At 39.3% G+C, this 17,917-nt stretch overlaps 1 protein-coding gene across 5 annotated transcripts in view; it reads right to left on the bottom strand.

Annotated features, from left to right (window-relative positions):
- Nucleotides 1-2,293: 2,293 nt before the first annotated feature.
- Lims1 (LIM zinc finger domain containing 1) overlaps nucleotides 2,294-17,917 on the bottom strand; it is an 87,436-nt gene continuing 71,812 nt past the window's right edge. For 3 of the 5 annotated variants that reach the window (XM_060369525.1, XM_060369524.1, XM_021656724.2), the window contains exons 6-11: nucleotides 16,578-16,728; nucleotides 14,772-14,864; nucleotides 11,083-11,131; nucleotides 9,212-9,287; nucleotides 8,851-9,040; nucleotides 2,294-5,579 (exon numbers count right to left, since the gene is read on the bottom strand). In XM_060369525.1, coding sequence (XP_060225508.1) covers nucleotides 8,893-9,040; nucleotides 9,212-9,287; nucleotides 11,083-11,131; nucleotides 14,772-14,864; nucleotides 16,578-16,728 — 517 coding nt within the window. In that variant the 3' untranslated portion in view covers nucleotides 2,294-5,579; nucleotides 8,851-8,892. The remainder of the gene's footprint in view (nucleotides 5,580-8,850; nucleotides 9,041-9,211; nucleotides 9,288-11,082; nucleotides 11,132-14,771; nucleotides 14,865-16,577; nucleotides 16,729-17,917) is intronic. The other 2 variants (XM_021656722.2, XM_021656718.2) reach the window with 1 other exon arrangement.

Consider the following 17,917-nt stretch of genomic DNA (forward strand, 5'->3'; position numbering starts at 1 on the left):
ATGCATTAAATTTACAATATATTTTCATGGCAGGACATCCTCAGACTTATATAATCTTTGGCTGGGACACAGACTCCACCAGAGTAAATTCCATGATGGTCTTATCACAGGATAGGGGTGCACAGGAAAATAAAACTTGCCTGAATCTGCTGCTTCAGTCTACGGCTGTCCTCATCTATGAAAAAGACAAATTACTTTCCATGTCTCACATGGCAGAGGAATGGAGTCTCTTGTCCAGAGGAGGATCTTAAGAGTTTATACCCACTTTCAAGCAACAGCAAGGCAAATAGCAATTACTCAGCCCTCACTGTTGCCTGGACATGTGTGGACTCTGTGAATAGGGGAACCTTGTGCCTAAGCCTGACAGCTGGTATGGGACCTGTATGCTAGTTCAGTTGACCATGCCTTCTACCTTGGCTTTCAATTCCCCTCTTAGCAAAAGCTAAATCCAGGGCTGAGAGGTAACGGACTCTTTAAAAAGTTCTGTAGAGTAGCCAGGTAGTGGTGGCGCATGCCTTTAATCCCAGCACTCGGGAGGCAGAAGAGGGCAGGTCTCTGTGAGTTCCAGGTCAGTCTGGTCTACAAATCGATTTTCAGCATAGAGAAACCCTGTCTCAAAGACAAAAACAAAACAAAACAAAAAGCAAAAAAACACCATTGCCAAGGAAGTTTTAAATAATATAAGACAGAGGCTTTGGCCAGGCAGTGGTGGCGCACACCTTTAGTTCCAGGACTTGGGAGACAGAGGCAAGTGGATCTCTGTGAGTTCGAGGTCAGCCTGGTCTACAGCATCCAGGACAGGCAAGGCTATATAGATAAACTCTGTCCTGAAAAATCAGACACAGGCTTTGGCACTGGGCCAGAAAGTACAGTGGACTTAGCCAATGGTGCTCATTTAAACTCCAAGTCATGGGTGCCATCTTGTGGCTCCAAACCAGCTGGGGAAAGAAAACACCATGATCTGCAGAGGGAGACACTTCTCCAAGTCATCTTCCAGAAACAATGATCAGCTCTTTAGCTCTGCTCCCATTATAAACCTGGAGGCCAATGTGATCTACACACACAGCTTGAGGAACACAACAGTAGACTTTTGGAGATAGAGGTCACCACGTTCCTTTCTTGATCTTTTCTTGGGCCATTCTGGAGTGAGGTGATTGTGGGTTTTGGCTTTATAAACACTACTCTGCTTTACTTCAGGACAAGTATTCCTTATGGCAGGAACTTGCTCTTGATCACAGGCTTGAATGAAGCACTTTAAAGTGGCCTTATATTTATGGTGGTCTGTAATCTACTCTTGTATTTCACACATCCACAAAGGAAGGCCCCATTTGCCTTGAAGCAATTTACATAGAACATAGGAAAGGGAAATTCAAATGAAGGCTTAGATTCAGTTCAGTGGCAGAGTACTTACTAGGCCTTGAGGTTTGAATATGAACTATCTCCACGGGGTCTCAGAGGGTGGGTCTTAGGGGTTATAGGCCAGAACTGACTGCAGCTAAGGCCTCCCTCTACTTCCTAATCTGCCCAGCAAGTTGACTCATGCTTCCTCATCACAATAGGCTCTTCATCCCTTAAATTTCTTCTTGACAGGCATTTGGTCAATGTGCAAATGAACTGGTATATCTAGCAAACACAAGGCCAGGACTGGAATGGGTCACCAGAGCTGAAATATATTAGCATTTATATTGCCATTCAACACTTCTGTGGCATTGTGAAATGTTGTCTTGGAGTAAAACAGAAGTACCATCATAACCATAGCTGCTGAGGGCCTGAGCAAGACAGGCTGCCTGGTTTCCTCACAGGAGGCCTGTGTGGGAGGTAATTAGGTCTTCACTTGAGATACAAACCACTCCCTCCCTCCTGCACACTAAGCCCCAGATGCATGTGACTCTGCCCCAGCAGCACAAGGTTGTGAAAGGTGTTAATATAGAGGAAAGGTAACTCAAGGATGGGGCTCCATGTTTGTGGCTTTGGGGAGAGGTTGTCCTGATGCTGACATGATGCAGCTGTTTTAGAGTTAGCCACACTCCTGTAAATAGCCTTCACCCATGCTCCTGGTTGTTAGTCCAGTAAAAATAACTGATCAGTAAGCCATATGGGTAGAATGGTTCTCTATTTGGGATAAGCAGACATTTATCTATGTTGCCCCAGGAAAAGTTAATACAAAAGGTGGTAAAACTTGGCTTATAAACAATACCCAGGACATTTTCTTTTACTTACATATATGAATGTTTCTACCATATTATATTAAATGAACATTTGAATCAGGTCAAACTAAATGATACACAACATGTTATGACTAGTTATAAACATTTATTAAGCACCATAGGTATACAGCAATGATTGCTACATAAAAAGCACAATTACTGATATGATTTCCTGCCATTATGCTTACAATCTAAAATAAAATACAAGAATATTGTCAGCCTATGTCAAAGTTTCCTTAACTTGGGTTCGGCACTTTGGCAAATGGATGAGGCAGAATGACCTATTTCAGGCAAAGTATTAATAAGGCTTTTAATATGACACACAAAATATTCTATGTGTATCCATATTTCCCATTACATTAGGATAACTAAGGATAAGAAGGACACTTAGAAATTTCATAAGCATAATGAATTATTTCAGATTGTTCTTAGAAATTCAAACAGAAATCTTGACTGACAAATGCCAGTAACCAGTAAAACCCCACAATAGGAACTGGATGAGGTCTTTGTCTTCACCCAACTTAAATCCCCATCTTCTTTTTCCACAATAAAAACTCCAACGACATATCATCTCTAGATGAATTACCATATAATTAGCAAATCAAACTTTCTGGAACATTCCTGTCTAAAGAGGACTGAGCAAAGACAGTAGTGGGGATTCTGGTTAAGCGATGACATGTAAGCAAAGGCCATGCATCCCCAATGCACGTGAATGCATGCTTTTCTGCTCCATATTTCTAGTGAGGTACATAAGAACTTAGCATCAAAACCCTAGACTACAAATTCTATTTGCCTAAATGCATGTATAATACTTTATAAATACTTTTAAGGTATTCACTGCTTGTCATTCTTAGCTGATAAAGGCACACTGAAGAAATGTTGGTTCTTACTAACAAAAGCAAAGACAAATTTAAACTGCTAAACAAACACACAAAGCATGTGTTATTTTTAATCACTTATAATTCTCTTAATTCCAAAAGAATATTAAGATATAAAATGATTGGTTACACATTTAGTTATCTGAAAACAAAAATGTACTCCATAACCAAGTATTTAAAAAAATCATGATTACAAACTTTTAATGGCAGAGTAATAGCATCCTGAGATATCATATTTTGTGTATGTGCATGTATTTCTGGATATGTGCATATGTATATGTGCATGTGAAGACTGGATGTCAATCTTGTCTGTCATTCCTCAGGAGCCACCCACCTTGGTTCTTTTGAGACAGGGTTTTCCTCTTGGATCTGGGGCTCACCAGTTAGGCTGGGTCGGCTAACCATTAAATCCAGGGATCTGCTTGGTTCAAACTCAGGTCCTAAAGGCTTTACTGACTGGGCTTTTTCCTAGGCTCCTGAGATATTCTTTATGGCAACACAATATACTAGTGTTTTTGTTTATGGGGATAGAATTTCACATTGTAACCTAGGATTCACCTCCAACTCATGGTAGTCTTCCTGCCTCTGCCTCCCAAGGGCTGAGATTACAATATAAGTCACCATATCCAAAAATGTTTGTAACATTTATTCTGGCAACTTAGAAAAAAAAAAAAAGGTAACATATTAGCAGCAGGAACAATTTAAAAATGCTCCTACTTTTGCATATGAAGTTTATACAAAAAGAATAGTCCAAACATTTCAGGATAAAAATTTTTATAAAATAGAACTCACTGATTTTTACCTAAGGTTAACATTCTCCCTATCCTCTTTCAATCTAAGAGTATCATTTATGACTTTTTACTATTTTATAGTAAATAAAACTCAGTTATGACATTAGAAGTGAAGAAAAAAAAACCCTAAAATCTCAGTCCAAGTATTTATTATTATTTGGTATTTAAGAAACATTTAGGATTTCTGATTACAGGATGCAGTTATCTAAGGCAAGGCAAGTTAGATTATGTATGAAGCATAGCTATTAGCAGAAAGGTAATAGGATACAGATAGCCATTTTTTTCTGAAACAAGGTTTCAATATGCCGCCCTGGCTGGACTAGGACTCACAGAAATCTGTCTGCCTCTGCTGCTATCGCTGGCTTACACCCTCCTTTGAAAGTGCTATACTCTTAAGCTGTATAACAGTCTATCTCATGTTTTAATTAATCTTAAAAGCATAAAGTGTAATATATTTTTAAAATGCTTCATTTTTCCAATATCACAAAGTGTACATTATTTTTCAGATAACTGGTATATTTTTTTGCTTTGTTTTGCTCATAAATGTAGAAGATATACTAACAGCTACCAGTATGTTAAATAATTGTATGAAGGAAGAATTTCATAAGGAAAACAAAATAGAAAACTAAGCATACTGATCTAACAAAAAAAAAAAATCAGGTTTTCTGAAATGCTTTTGTTTCTTAGTAATATGCATTTTTCTTTTACAATGCTAATTGGCTAAAGACATTAAGACTGTGAAGGAACTTTTTGGTAGTTTACTTATTTTTCCTATACACTTCCCCAGCATATTAGTGGAAAATTATTTTCTTTTTTTTTTAAAGATTTATTTATTTATTACTTATGCAATGTGTGTTAGCATGTACACCCGCACACCAGAAGAGGGAACCAGATTTCATGTTTAGATGGTTGTGAGCCACCATGTGGTTGCTGGGAATTGAACTCAGGACCTTTGGGAAGAGCAATCAGTGCTCTTATCCTCTGAGCCATTTCTCCAGCACCCGGGAAATTATTTTCTTATGACATAAAGAAAAGCAAAATGTGGAGTCTTCTGCGCCATGTAAAGATGACTCTTTAAAACAGTGTTTGTTTACTATGTTTATTAATTGTATGTGCTGGCGCATATGTAAACAGTGCTGTGGAGGTTAGAGGACAACTTGAGTGAGTTCTCTTTCCACATGGACCCAGGATTCAACTTAGTCCACCAGATCTGTCAGCAAGTACTTTTGTTGGTCCGCAGAGAAGGGTTGTTTTAATTTTGAAGAGTTAAATTTATTTTTTGGAGGGCAGGGCTCAATTAAAACTATCCTTTAACACACTTTTTTTTTTGGGGGGGGAGCGGTTGGCTAGCTATATAGTTTTTAATGTCTACAGACTACTATGGCTAAAGTAAGTCCTGATTTCATCTGTTTTACATAGAAGTAAACATTTCTTTTGTTTTGTTAAATGAGAAAATGGAAATGAAGAAAACCATTTTCTCTAAGGCTTTATATAGCTTTAGAAAAGGGTGGATCAAGTTAAGTAATATTGGCTAGAAGAGAGAGAAAAACAAAAAATAAAAAACTGCCACCAAAATCCAAACCAGAAGTTATTTCCTTCCTAAGGTCTCAGCCAGTTTTTTAAGTCTTTTCTTCAGCTCCAAAGGAAACTTCTCATAGCACTTCTTACAGACTGGTTTCATGTCAAACTCCACAAATTTATTCCTAAAGATAATTATATATAAAAAAGAAATTAGGAGAAATATATCCAATATACACATACACAAATATATGATAAAGTGACATAAATTCATTATCTACATATAAAAGACACCATATAACATACTATACAAAATATTCATGTCAGTAAAGAACTATAATTCTAATATCAATTCTTATTATGATAAATATAAAGAATGACTGGTATCAGTTGAAAGAATACACTTACTTAATGGTTCTATACCCCTATATTTAGAACATGGAATGTTTATTAAATCTTAGTGTTCCTAGGAACTCTAAAGTAAATATAATTTAGGTAAAGTTAATTTTATTTTTTTAGATTTATTTATTTTATGTGTATGAATGTGTATCTGTGTACTACCTGGTGCTCATAGAGGTCAGAAGAGGTTGTTGGATCCTCTGAGTGGAATGGACTAGAGATGGTTGTAAGCTGCTGAGTGTATGCTTAGAATTAATTGAACCTGGGTCCTTTGACAGAATAGTAAGTGCTTTTAACCCATAGCCATGTCTCCAGCCCAAGTAAAGTCAATCACATTTTAAAGTATCAGGCTAACGCTTTCTTCTTCTCAGGACCTCATATCTCCTAGTTTGTTGCAACAGTCTCAGTCTGTAGTCCAGGCTTGCCTAGAATTTACAGTGATTTTCCTGTCTCAGCCTCCCCAGTGCTGAGATTATAACTATGGACCATGCTTGTCACTAGTAAATTTATTCAAACAATGTATTTATTTAAAGCACAGAACTGATTTTTATAATGTGAATGATTTAGTTTTTGAAGGCAAAAAAAAAAATCTTAATAAGTATTTAGTATTTTAAACTAGGCAACTACATAGTTTCATCTTTCCCTATAAAAATGATTTTCCTTCAGTTTTTTAAAAAAAAATTAAAAAACAATTACCTTAAATTTAAAAAGAAAAAATTGAGCTCAAATCATCATAGGTTATTTTAACTATTGGGACAAAAAGGCTAGTTATCATTCTTAAGTAGTAGTTCAGTGAAGAACATGATTCTTCTTTTAAAATTAAAACAAAACAAAACAAAACACACATATAGTATCAATCCACTTATAAACAGCTCTGGAGAAAACTCTGAGAAGATCTCCATTTCTAATGCACTCGCAAAAGCTAACTGTGGGAGCTTCTTACTGCTGAATTTCAAGGTCTGTAATTTTGAGTTAGTATATAACTTAATAATTTGTTCATTTGTTGTGAAGGTACAAAGCATTTGTAGAATAAGCCTATATTGTTATGGATGACAATAATTACAAAATGTGCTGATCTTTTAAAATTTGTTTTTTTATTTGTTTGTTTTTGAGAGAGGTTTCTCTGTATAGCCTTGGCTGTCTTGGACTCACTTTGTAGACCAGACTGGTCTCTAACTCACAGCAAACCTCTGCTTCCCAGAGTGCTGGGATTGTAGGCATGTACCACCATGACTGGCTTGTGCTAAAATCTTTGGTTCGGTTTGGTTTTTCGAGACAGGGTTTCTCTGTGTATCAAGCTCTGGCTGTCCTGGCCTAGCTCTGCAGACCAGGCTGGCCTAGAATTCACAGAATACCTGCTTGCCTCTGCCTCCCAAGTACTGGGATTACAGGTGTGCGGCAACACACCAGGCTCCGAAATCTTAAAGCATTTTAAACTACTTATTTTGAGGTAATTTTTTTTTCTCCTTTTCTTTTATAGATAGCCTCTTACTATGTAGCTCTAGCTAGCCTGGAACTCTATGTAGAACAGGTTGGCCTTGAACTCAAAGAGATCTGCCTGCTGCTGCTTCCTGAGTGCTGGATTAAAGGTGTGTGCCATCACATCCAGCATTGAGGTTAATTTTAAAGAACAATGTTAATAACAAAAATAATTCCTAACCATATATTTAAATTTTTTTCTATTTTTTTTGTTTTTTGAGACATTTTTATATGTTTTTATAGTATTATAATCATGTATGGCTCAGAGTAGCCTTGAATTCAAGACAATCCTCCTGTTTCAGCCTCCCAAATGCAGGGATGACAGGTATGATCCTGGCTTTCCATCTGCTCTTTTACAGAGAAACCAATGCTGATACTAATTCAAATGTTATATGTTGCCAATTGGCAAATCAAATATTTGAGAGGAAGTTTGGTTTAAATGGTGGTGAGAACATGCTTGCACTCACAGGCCTGCCTCCTCTGGACTCAGGTCAGCTTTTCTGTGGCCTAGACACCTTTCTCTACGATATTTAAATGGTAGCAGGAGCAGTTTGACCGCTATCAACTGCTGCTGGTCTTTGGTTTCTCTGCCTAAAATCATTTAGCTGAGAATTTCTAAGTGTTGGATATCTCTAGAACCACATGTGTTCTACAACTATAACTAAACTAGTTTCCTAATGTTTTCTTAGAACAAAAGTTGGTTTTGGTGGTAAAAGCTTAAATATATTATTCCTGCTTTAGAGAGACTAACTAGTTTTCTTGTTTGAAGTTTATTTTGCTTTTTAATTCTTCAACAAAAGGAAATAAGAAAATGAAACAAAATTTCTTTTAGAGTTTAAAACATTGTGAGGAAGGCACTGGAGAGGTGGCTCAGAGGTTAAGAGCACTGGTTGCTCTTTCAGAGGTCCTGAGTTCAAGTCCCAGCAACTACATGGTGGCTCATAACCATCTATAATGAGATTGGTGCCCTTTTCTGGTGTGCAGGTGTAAAGGCACACAGAACATGGTATACATGATAAATAAATCTTTAAAAAAAAAACACTGTGAGGAGAAAAAAACTTGAAATAAGAAAATGTCAAAGATCTACATACATCCCATACAAATCAAGAGTAAGAGTCTAGACACTGAAGGAAATGAATTCACAAGCGGCAGGAAGCATGCATGCACCAACACTACAGGGGACAGATTTACTGTGTGATTTAGATGCTCTGTTTAGGCATGGGACATGTTGAGAGAACTCAGCACTGAGAACACATGTGGTTCTAGAGACATGCAACACTCATTTAGGCAAAGAAATCAAAGACCAGCAGCAGTTAATAGACATAAAGTACTTTCAAACTGCTCCCACTACCATTTAAATATTGCAGAGAAAGGTGCCTATGCCACACTGGGACAGAAGTGCTGAGCTGACTCCAGAGGAGGCAGGCCTGCGCACTCAAGCCCAGGATCTCATTAAGCAAAAGAACCAACTCTACATATGACAAGTATTTCAACTTCTAAAGGCCACAAAAACATGCATTAAGAAAAAAAGAAGACCAGAAAGACAAGTAAAAAAGAATGGGATCCTAAAAGACTAACCACAAGAGAAGCAATGAGAGTGACGTGGAAGGGATAGAACGTTTACAGACACACTGGCTTTCTCTTTCTCTGCTTGTCCTTATCCTTTGCTTCTCTCTCTCGTTTGGCAAGGCGCCTCTTAAACTCTTCTGGCATTTTCTCATAACAGTATTTGCAGACTGGCTTTAGATCAATTTCAACAAACTTATCCCTTTGAGTAGAACAAAGAAGGGACAGAACAGGAACAATTAAAGAACATTGACTTTCAGAATGACTCAAGAGAAAGAAGAGACAGGAATTAATCACTTCCCTTTTTAGATTCTAAATGGCATCTAAAAACTTCTAGCTTTCATAAGCACAATGGTCTAGACTGAGGACTTACTTGAGTGTTAATTTGGTATTGCAGGTGGAACAGGCAAAACAGCTCACACACCAGGCCTTGTTGAGGGCAGAGACCACTGTGGGGAAAAGAGAGTTCATCAAAAAATGGGAGCATTTCATTGTGGGAAGAGGGGCTTCAGTTTTCAATCCTGAAGAACAAAAGGCTGTTACCCAGGTACCTGGAGGAGGTGCTGAAGTCTTCTTTCTTGAGAGTTTTCTTTTTGTTTGAGACAGAGGCCTATGCTGTAACTCAGACTGGACTGAACTCATCTTCCTGTTTTAGCCCCCTTGATTCTGGGATTATATATGTTCATCACCATGGCTGGTAAGAGGTCTTTTTTTCTTTAATTTTTTAAAATTTTCCTTGCAAAAACACAGCCAAAAAGCTCAATTCTATTATTATGCTTCTAACAAATCTATTTAAGTATATGAGTGCTCTATCTGCATGTATACCTGCATGCCAGAAGAGGGCATCAGATCCCAAGATAGATGGCTGTGAGTCACCATGGGGTTGCTGGGACCTGAACTCAGGACCTCTGTAGATAGTGCTTTTAACCACCAAGCTATCTCTCCAGCCCTTATTTATTTATTTACTTTTATTATGGCAATTTTTTTTTCTCTTTTTTGAGTGTTTGCTTTTTGAGGCAAAGTTTCACTATGTAGTTCTTGGCTGGCCTGGAACTCACTAGATGAGGACCACTAGATGAGGCTGGTCTCAAAGTCATAAATTTACGTCTGTCTTCTGAGTGCTGGGATTAAAGGAGTGCACCACCATGCCTGGCTTTTTTCACATTTCAGTTTAAGCAAGACTATTTCTGTCTTTTAATTTTTTTCTTTTTTGCACATGTCTTTGTGTATGTAAGCATGTGTGGATACACATGCATGTGTATGTAAAGAGAAGTGTGAGGCTGACATGGGAGCTTTTATGATAACTCTCAATCTTACTGAGGAAAGGTCTCTCAGATCTAGCCAATACAGCTAGTGTGATTGGCAGCTTGCTCTGGGTGGGGAGGGGCACTGTCTCTGCCTTCCAAACACTGGAATTACAGGTACTTAACGTGGTGCTAAGGATAGAACTCTGGTCTTTGTTACATAAGCATTTACCCACTGAGCTCTCTCTCCAGCTCTATTTTACTTTAACTTTCAATTTTTCTTTACTTACAAATTGGAAACACTGAATACTTGTCCTGCTCAGCACTGTGGACAGCAGACAGCCTGTCTGTCTCATGGAGCTCAAATGAGTTTTTCTGACAGGGCTTGAACCCAACAAGCTCTCTGCTATGTTTGTGTTTTTACTGCTACTGGCCCACTGAAGAAATATGAATTAGATAAAACATTTTCAACCCAGACTTTAATTTATCTGACTGAAAGGGGTCTTTTTCTCATAGTTGACAATAAGAATATAACTTTCTTTGTCTTTTACCTGACAAGTGTATCCTGCAGGGAGGGGTTAAACTGATTAGCAATGCACCAAAGATGGCTCCTTGAACTAATCCTGTGTTTCTTGATTAGGTGATGTCTGCTGAGAACCATAAAGCATGCTGCAAACGGGGTTGTTTAGAACTCTGTCAGGAAATTTCTGGCAGGATTGGTTAGTGACCATTAGCAAACACAGCTGCTTTCTCTGTGTTGCAGCCAATCTGTTTTGCCTGGTCAGCCCATGCAGTAAGGCCTAGCGGCTCCCGCAGGGTTTACAGCAGCTGTGCTGCCTCATTAGCACATCTCTCTGCTGAGTACTTGAGAAGCAAAACAAGAGGAAAACAACTGATAATGACCACATTACAACCCACAGTAGCAATCAGCTTCTTTCAATTTTCATACCACCCAATTGTTCTTATGCCAAAATGGTCTCATGCACCCACAGATACATACCATCACCTTCTATGACACGGTTGCAGTGGAAACAAACATCACCAAATAGCTGAGAATGAAGAAAAGAGACAAGCAATGAAAACCAAGGTGTGTTAGAATTAATGCTTTAACAATAAATATACAATCTCTGGTCTTTCTGTTTACCACTGAAAAACAAGTAGCTGGCAACTAAGTTTTTGAATTCATTTTTTTCTAAAGAAAATTAATAATTGATTAGTTAAAATGAAGATCGTTCACTTTTCCTTACACAAAATTTTTCCTAGTGACAATTTTAGCACCAAAACAATAAAAAAAAAAAATACAAGAAGCTTTAAATCTTTACAGATAAGAAATGGATAGACAAATAACCCTATGCCCAGGAAGGAAGGATGGTGGCTGTTCAAGCAGAATGCTGAGGGCTGACTGAACAGGGAGGGCATTATACCAGATAACAATCATTTCCACCCAGAGAGGGCATTATTATTGCATGCTACCAAATCTAAAGTGATGAGAAGCAGGACATTTATGTAGTCAGAGAGTGCCTGTTCACAGGTTGTTTAGTGGATCCAAGGAAAGGAGGGGAGGGCATAACTCACAGTGCAGTCATAGCCAACACCAAGCCTGGGCACCAGTGGAGCAGCAATGAATAGAGAGGAGAGGTGCCAAGAGCCCATAACATCAAAATAATAGTGGAGAACCAACACAGAGCCAAAGGGAAAAGGGATATATTAAGGAGACGAGAGCTGTTCCATATTTGAGGAGTCTTAAGAAATAAAACAATAATAGAATGACAGTCTTACAGCAGCAAAAAAAAAAAAAAAAAAAAAAAAAAAAAAGGAACTGTAAGAACATTATTGGGCTGGGGTGAGGGTGTATCCCAGCACTTGGGAGGTTGTAGTATGGAGAAACTCTATCTCTAGATAAATAGATAGGTAAATGCCTAATAAATAAAACTGGAATTTAATTACTATATCAATACTGATAACCATGATTTATGAGCATTATGTATTCTAGGGAATATACACTGAAACATACGGGGTAAAGGAACATGCTTATTGCTTTCTTTTTTTTTAAAGACAGGGTTTTTCTATATAGCCTTGGCTGTCCTGGACTCTGTAGCCCAGGCTGGCCTCGAACTCACAGTGAGTCACCTGCTTCTGCCTACCAAATGCTGGGATTACAGGCATGCACAGACTCTCAAATGCTTATTGTTAAAAGCTCTGACCCCTAACTGACTCTCCTTCTAAGGAGAGTCAACTTTTTTTTAAGAGAATGTAGCTCCTGGTAAGTTGACCATTCTCCAGTGGATAGCCCCACACTGAGATATAAACTAGAGTTGATGGGTTATTAAAAAAAAAAATCTGGGCACAGGGGTCTTTTCTGAGACTGATACTCCAACCAAGGACCATTCATGGAAATAACCTAGAACCCTTGCTCAGATATAGCCCATGGCAGCTCATTGTCCAAGTGGGCACCCTAGTAAGGGTAACAGGGTCTGTCTCTGACATGAACTCAGTGGCAGGCTCTTTGATCCCCTCCCCCTAATGGGGAGCAGCCTTACTAAGCCACAGAGGAAGACAATGCAGCCAGTCCTGATGAGACCTGACAGGGTCAGATGGAAGGGGAGGAGGACCTCCCCTATCAGTGGACTGGGGGAGGGGCATGGGGAAGAGAATAGGGAGGGGACAAGGGAGGGCTACAGCTGGAATACAAAGTGAATAAACTGTGATTAATATAAAAAATAAAAATTAAAAAAAAAAGGCATGAACCTGGGGCTTATAAGATATAAAGGTAGGAAATAGGAAGGTAGGTTATCCTGGGAGGAGTTAGAGGGAGATAGGTGTGGATGTGATAAAAAACCTATTGTATGAAATTCTCACAGAAGTAATAAAAATATTTTTAAAAAACTTAGGCATAATCCAGGTGGTAGTGGCAAATGTCTTTAATCCCAGCATTCAGGAGGCAGAGGCAGTCTGAGTTAGAGGCCAGCATGGTCTACAGAGTTAGCCCCAGGACAGCCAGAGCTACTCAGAAAAATCTTGTCTTGAAAAACCAGAAACCCAGGTGTAGCCAACAGGCAGATCAGTCTTCTTGTGGGATCCCTAGTAAGGGAAGCAGGAGCTGTCTTTGACATGGACTCTTTTGCCTGCTCTTTGATCACTTCCCTTTGGTGGGGGGGGGCATTGCCAAGCCACAGAGGAATAGAAGCAAGCAGTCCTGATGAAACTTGAAAGGCTAGGTTCAGATTGTAGGGGAGGACGGCTCCCCATTTCTGGGAAATAGGGGAGGGGAATAGAGGAGAGGAGGGAGAGGTGGGGCCAGGAGGAGACAAAGGAGGCTACAATGCTACAATTAAGATGGAAAGTGAATAAATTATAAAAAGTAAAGTTAAAAAAGAAAAACCAAAAACTAAAAAAAAAAACCCAAATCCCAAAACAAAAAACCAAAACTCCAAAAAAAACCTAAAAAACAAACACAAACAAAAAATAACTTCCCCAAACCCAAAACAAAAACCCAACAAACAAACAACAACCAAAAAACTATGCATGTGCCACAGAGGTGGCTCAGTGGTTAAGAGCACTGGCTGCTCTTCCAGGGGACCCAGGTTCAATTCCCAACACCTACACAGCAGATCACAACTGTCTATAACTTTAGTCCCGGGGGATCTAATACCCTCTTCTGGCACCTACAGGCATTGCACACGTGATGTCCACAGACACACATTTGGGCGAACACTCATACATGTAAAATAAAAATAATCAGGCAGGCAGATCTCTGTGAGTTTGAGACCACCCTGATCTACAAAGTGAGTTCCAGAACAGCCAGGGCTCTGTTACACAGAAAAACAATGTCTCAAAAACCACTGAAGTGGAAGTTTCTGGTTTTTTTGAAGACTCAGATGTGTCATGTGATGTTTTGCTAGAAGCTGTCTTATGAGAGGGCACATAATGTTTGGCTGTGAGCTCTCTCATGGGAGGGCCTTGACTTTGGCCAGCTGAGAACATCGTTGGTTAGACTCTGAGGAAAGGAGCATGGACAGTGAGACACGCTTTTTGGATCAACATAGCTGCGCTGATCTTTGTGCTTCGACACTTCCCTTCACAGAGAGAACATTCCAGAGAACTTCTCAGGGCAATCCAATTGAGTCTTGTGGTTTTCACTGACTTGTCCCTATCTGCTGAATTATGCTGATCCATGCTGCTGTTTGGTATTGGTATTTGGACTAGACTGCTGGTATCCAGACAACGAAGAGTGGACTCACCCCAAGGAACTACTTTAAAAAAAAAGGTCTACAACTCTTTTTTCCTAATAACCTTCTTTTTCCCATACCTCTGGCCAATGGGTGGAAGGGATATAGAACCGTTGAAGAACCCTAGAGTAGGTTTGGTGAAAAATCTAAATCTACAAACAACAACAATAAAAATCTCAAAACAAAATCAACACCCCTATAATCACTTAAATGCATATACACGTCTGTACATAAATATATGTGCATGAATGTAAAGGTCTATATTTCTATAGTAAAATCAAATGCACCAGAGGAAGCACAGGGAGATTGTGGGTAAAGGTGGATACATATGGTCTGTATATCACTTAGTGAGTATTCTGAGACTCACAGATTTAAATACATCTCTGTAGACCAATGCACATTTTCTGAGAACATTGATGAGTTTCAATTTGCATGTATCAAATGTAAGTACAATCATTACCTGATTATAGTGAGTTTCACAATAGGCCAAGCCCTTCCTCTCATAATGGCGATGCCCAAGAAATGGTTTTTCACATTTGGCACAAACAAAATGCTAAAGAAAAAAATTGAATATATTATCTTTAAAATGTTGTAATTGGATTTAGCTAACAAAGTAACCTCAAAGTTAATCAATTCTTAGAGAAGATAGCAGTATCAATACCCAGATTCCCCCTCTCCCCTTTTAGATGACAGTGCCTCACTATGTAGAGCTATTAGCTGGGGCTGACTTAAAATCTACAGTGTAGACCAGGCTTGGTCTGCTGGAATTCACAGATATCCACAGCCTCTGCCTCCTGAATGCAGGTATTAAAGGTGTGCACCTTCATACCCAGCAAGACTAGACACTTTTATGGTCTCATTCTGAGGTTTATGAGGCTCTAATGGGTTACCTCAAGATAACTGCTAAGCAGCAGGGCATGATGGCGCACACATTTAATCCTAGCACTCGGGAGGCAGAGCGAGGCAGAGCCAAGCAGATCTCTGAGTTTGAGGCCAGCCTGGTCTAACGAGTGAGTTTTAGGACAGCCAGGCTACACAGATAAATCCTGTCTTAAAAAAACAAAAGCAAACAATAACTGCTCAGCAGTTAGAAGCACCCGCTGCTCTGGAGTAGAATCTGGGTTTAGTCCCAGCACCAGCATGGCAACTTATGACTATCCATGACTTCAGTTTCAGATGATCTGATGGCCTTGTCTTACCTTCACAGGCACTAAGCACATATGTGCAGGTAAAACATTCATACATGTACAATAAAATAATCTTTAAAAATACAGCCTATCATATAAGACATGAAAGAGATGGGTAACTCATTAGTGTTTGTAATTGACAGTAATTGTTGTTGGATGTGACAATCTTATCTTCAAGAAGGATTTAAGAACAAAGTACACATTCTGCATTATACTGTCACGTTAAAACATTTTAGATTTTTTTATTTACCATAAACTTGTGCTGCTTAAGGTTTTTGTTGTTGTTGTTTTGTTTTTTTTTTTTTTTTTTTTTTTTTTTGAGACAGAGTTTCTTTGTGTAGCCTTGGCTGTCCTGGACTCACTTGGCTCCTCTTGAACTCACAGGGATCCACCTGCCTCTGCCTCCCAAGTGCTGGGATCACAGGTGTGTGTTAATTTTTGTCAACTTAACACAAACTAGTCTATAATTCTGAGTTGCCTCTACAGACTGGCTCATGAGCATGTCTGTGGGGTATTTTCTTGCTTGCTAATTATCTTGGAGGGCCCAGCCCACTGTGGGTGCTACCATCCCTGTGCAGGTGAGCAGGGGCTGTGTGAGAAAGGTAGCTGACAATGAGCCTGGAAACAAGCCAAGAATCAGCATTTCTCATAGGTCTGCTCCAGTTCCTGCCTTGGCTTCACTTCACGATAGACAATAACCTGTAATCCATAATACCCCTTTCTTCTCCCAAGGTGCTTTTGCTTAGCTGTTGTTGCTTGTTTTGTTTTTGAGTCCGGGTCTCTAGGTAATCCTGGCTGTCCTGAAACTCAGTACATAGACCAGGCTAGCCCTGAACTCAAAGCTCCTCCTGGCTCTGCCTCCCACATGCTAGGATTAAAGGAGTGTACCATCACACTTGGTTTGGTCAGATTTTTTTGTTTGTTTGTTTTTAATCACAGTGATAGAGAATCAGATTAGGACAAAAGTCAACTGTTTTTAAAAGTTTCCACATTTATTCCTTAGACTGTTCTTATCTTGCTAGCATACTTGAGGCATGGAAATTAAAAGTACTGGCTGCCTTTAGTCAGGCTGTACTTACCTCTACATGCCATTGCTTGCCCATGGCATTCACTACTCGCCCTTCAATGGGCCTCCGACAGGCACCACAGATAGGGACCCCCATCTTATCATGACACGGCAGACAGTATAGCTCCCCTTTTAGCTCCCGGGCATCAGCAGTTAGCTCCTTCCTGTTCATCAAAAGACATTAAATGAATACTACTGTACAGCTAACAGGTATCCAAGAGAAGAAGCTTAATTTTTGGTAATTTCTATTTTCCCCCTCATCCAAGGTGATCTGAGAAACCTGAATTAAGAGACCCAGTTGGGTTTCAGATTGTTACCAGTAATTTGTATTAATGGTGAGACACAAGGAGAGTCAGACACATGCCACTTCAGTCATATATCACTGTTTTCTTATAATAACATATTACATTTCAGTCTGTCTTTCTTAAAACTCACATGGTGGTGCACGCCTATAATCCCAGCACTCAGGGAGGCAGAGGCAGGTGGATCTCTGTGAGTTCAGGGCCAGCCTGGTCTACAAAGCAAGTCCAGGACAGCCAAGGCTACACAGAGAAACCCTGTCTTGAAAAACAAAAAAACAAACAAACAAACTCCCAGTACTGGGTACAGGAAGAGAGGCCCATATTTGTAATCCCAACACTTGAAAGGCTGAGGAAGGAGGACTGTGATTTTGTAAACAGCCTGTGATAGACAAGGGTTTATTAATATTAAAATATACATTATATTGAATGAGGGGCACATGAGGCCTCTCATTAGGAGTTATTGGTAGTTACTGGCTGCTGGTGGAAGGGGAGTCAATTTATCTTCAGGGGTGGAGCCATTGGTAAGGTGTCCATGATCCAGGATATAACTCCATAGCCATATACTTGCAAACAACCCTAACTAAACTAAGTAGACTATAATTACAAGGATAAGAGAGAATAGAGGTGATTTTCATTTAAACATGCTATATATACATATGAAATTGTCAAAGAATAAATAAACTACTAAGACAAAAAATAATAAGAAAAGATAAATTGTCATGGGCTTTAAAAAGTTTTATGTGTACAGGTACTCTCTTTTGCATGTATGTCTGTGCACTACATGTGTGACTGGTGCCTGCAAAGGCCAAAAGAGAACATTAGATTCACTGGAACTGGTGCTACAGAGGGCTGTATGTTGCCATGCAGGTGCTAGGAGTTGAGCCTGCATTCCATAGAAGAGTAGCCAATGCTCTTAACTATTGAGCCATCTTTCTAGATCCCAGAATCCAGCATAATTATTTCAAGTGTTCTTCAAGACTTCCTGTTCTGGGGCAGGCTGGCCCTCTAGTGCTACAAAAGGGAAGAAAGACAGTAGACAACTAAGGTTTTT

This window comes from Meriones unguiculatus, chromosome 16 (genome assembly GCF_030254825.1).
Source record: "Meriones unguiculatus strain TT.TT164.6M chromosome 16, Bangor_MerUng_6.1, whole genome shotgun sequence".
NCBI lineage: Eukaryota > Metazoa > Chordata > Mammalia > Rodentia > Muridae > Meriones > Meriones unguiculatus.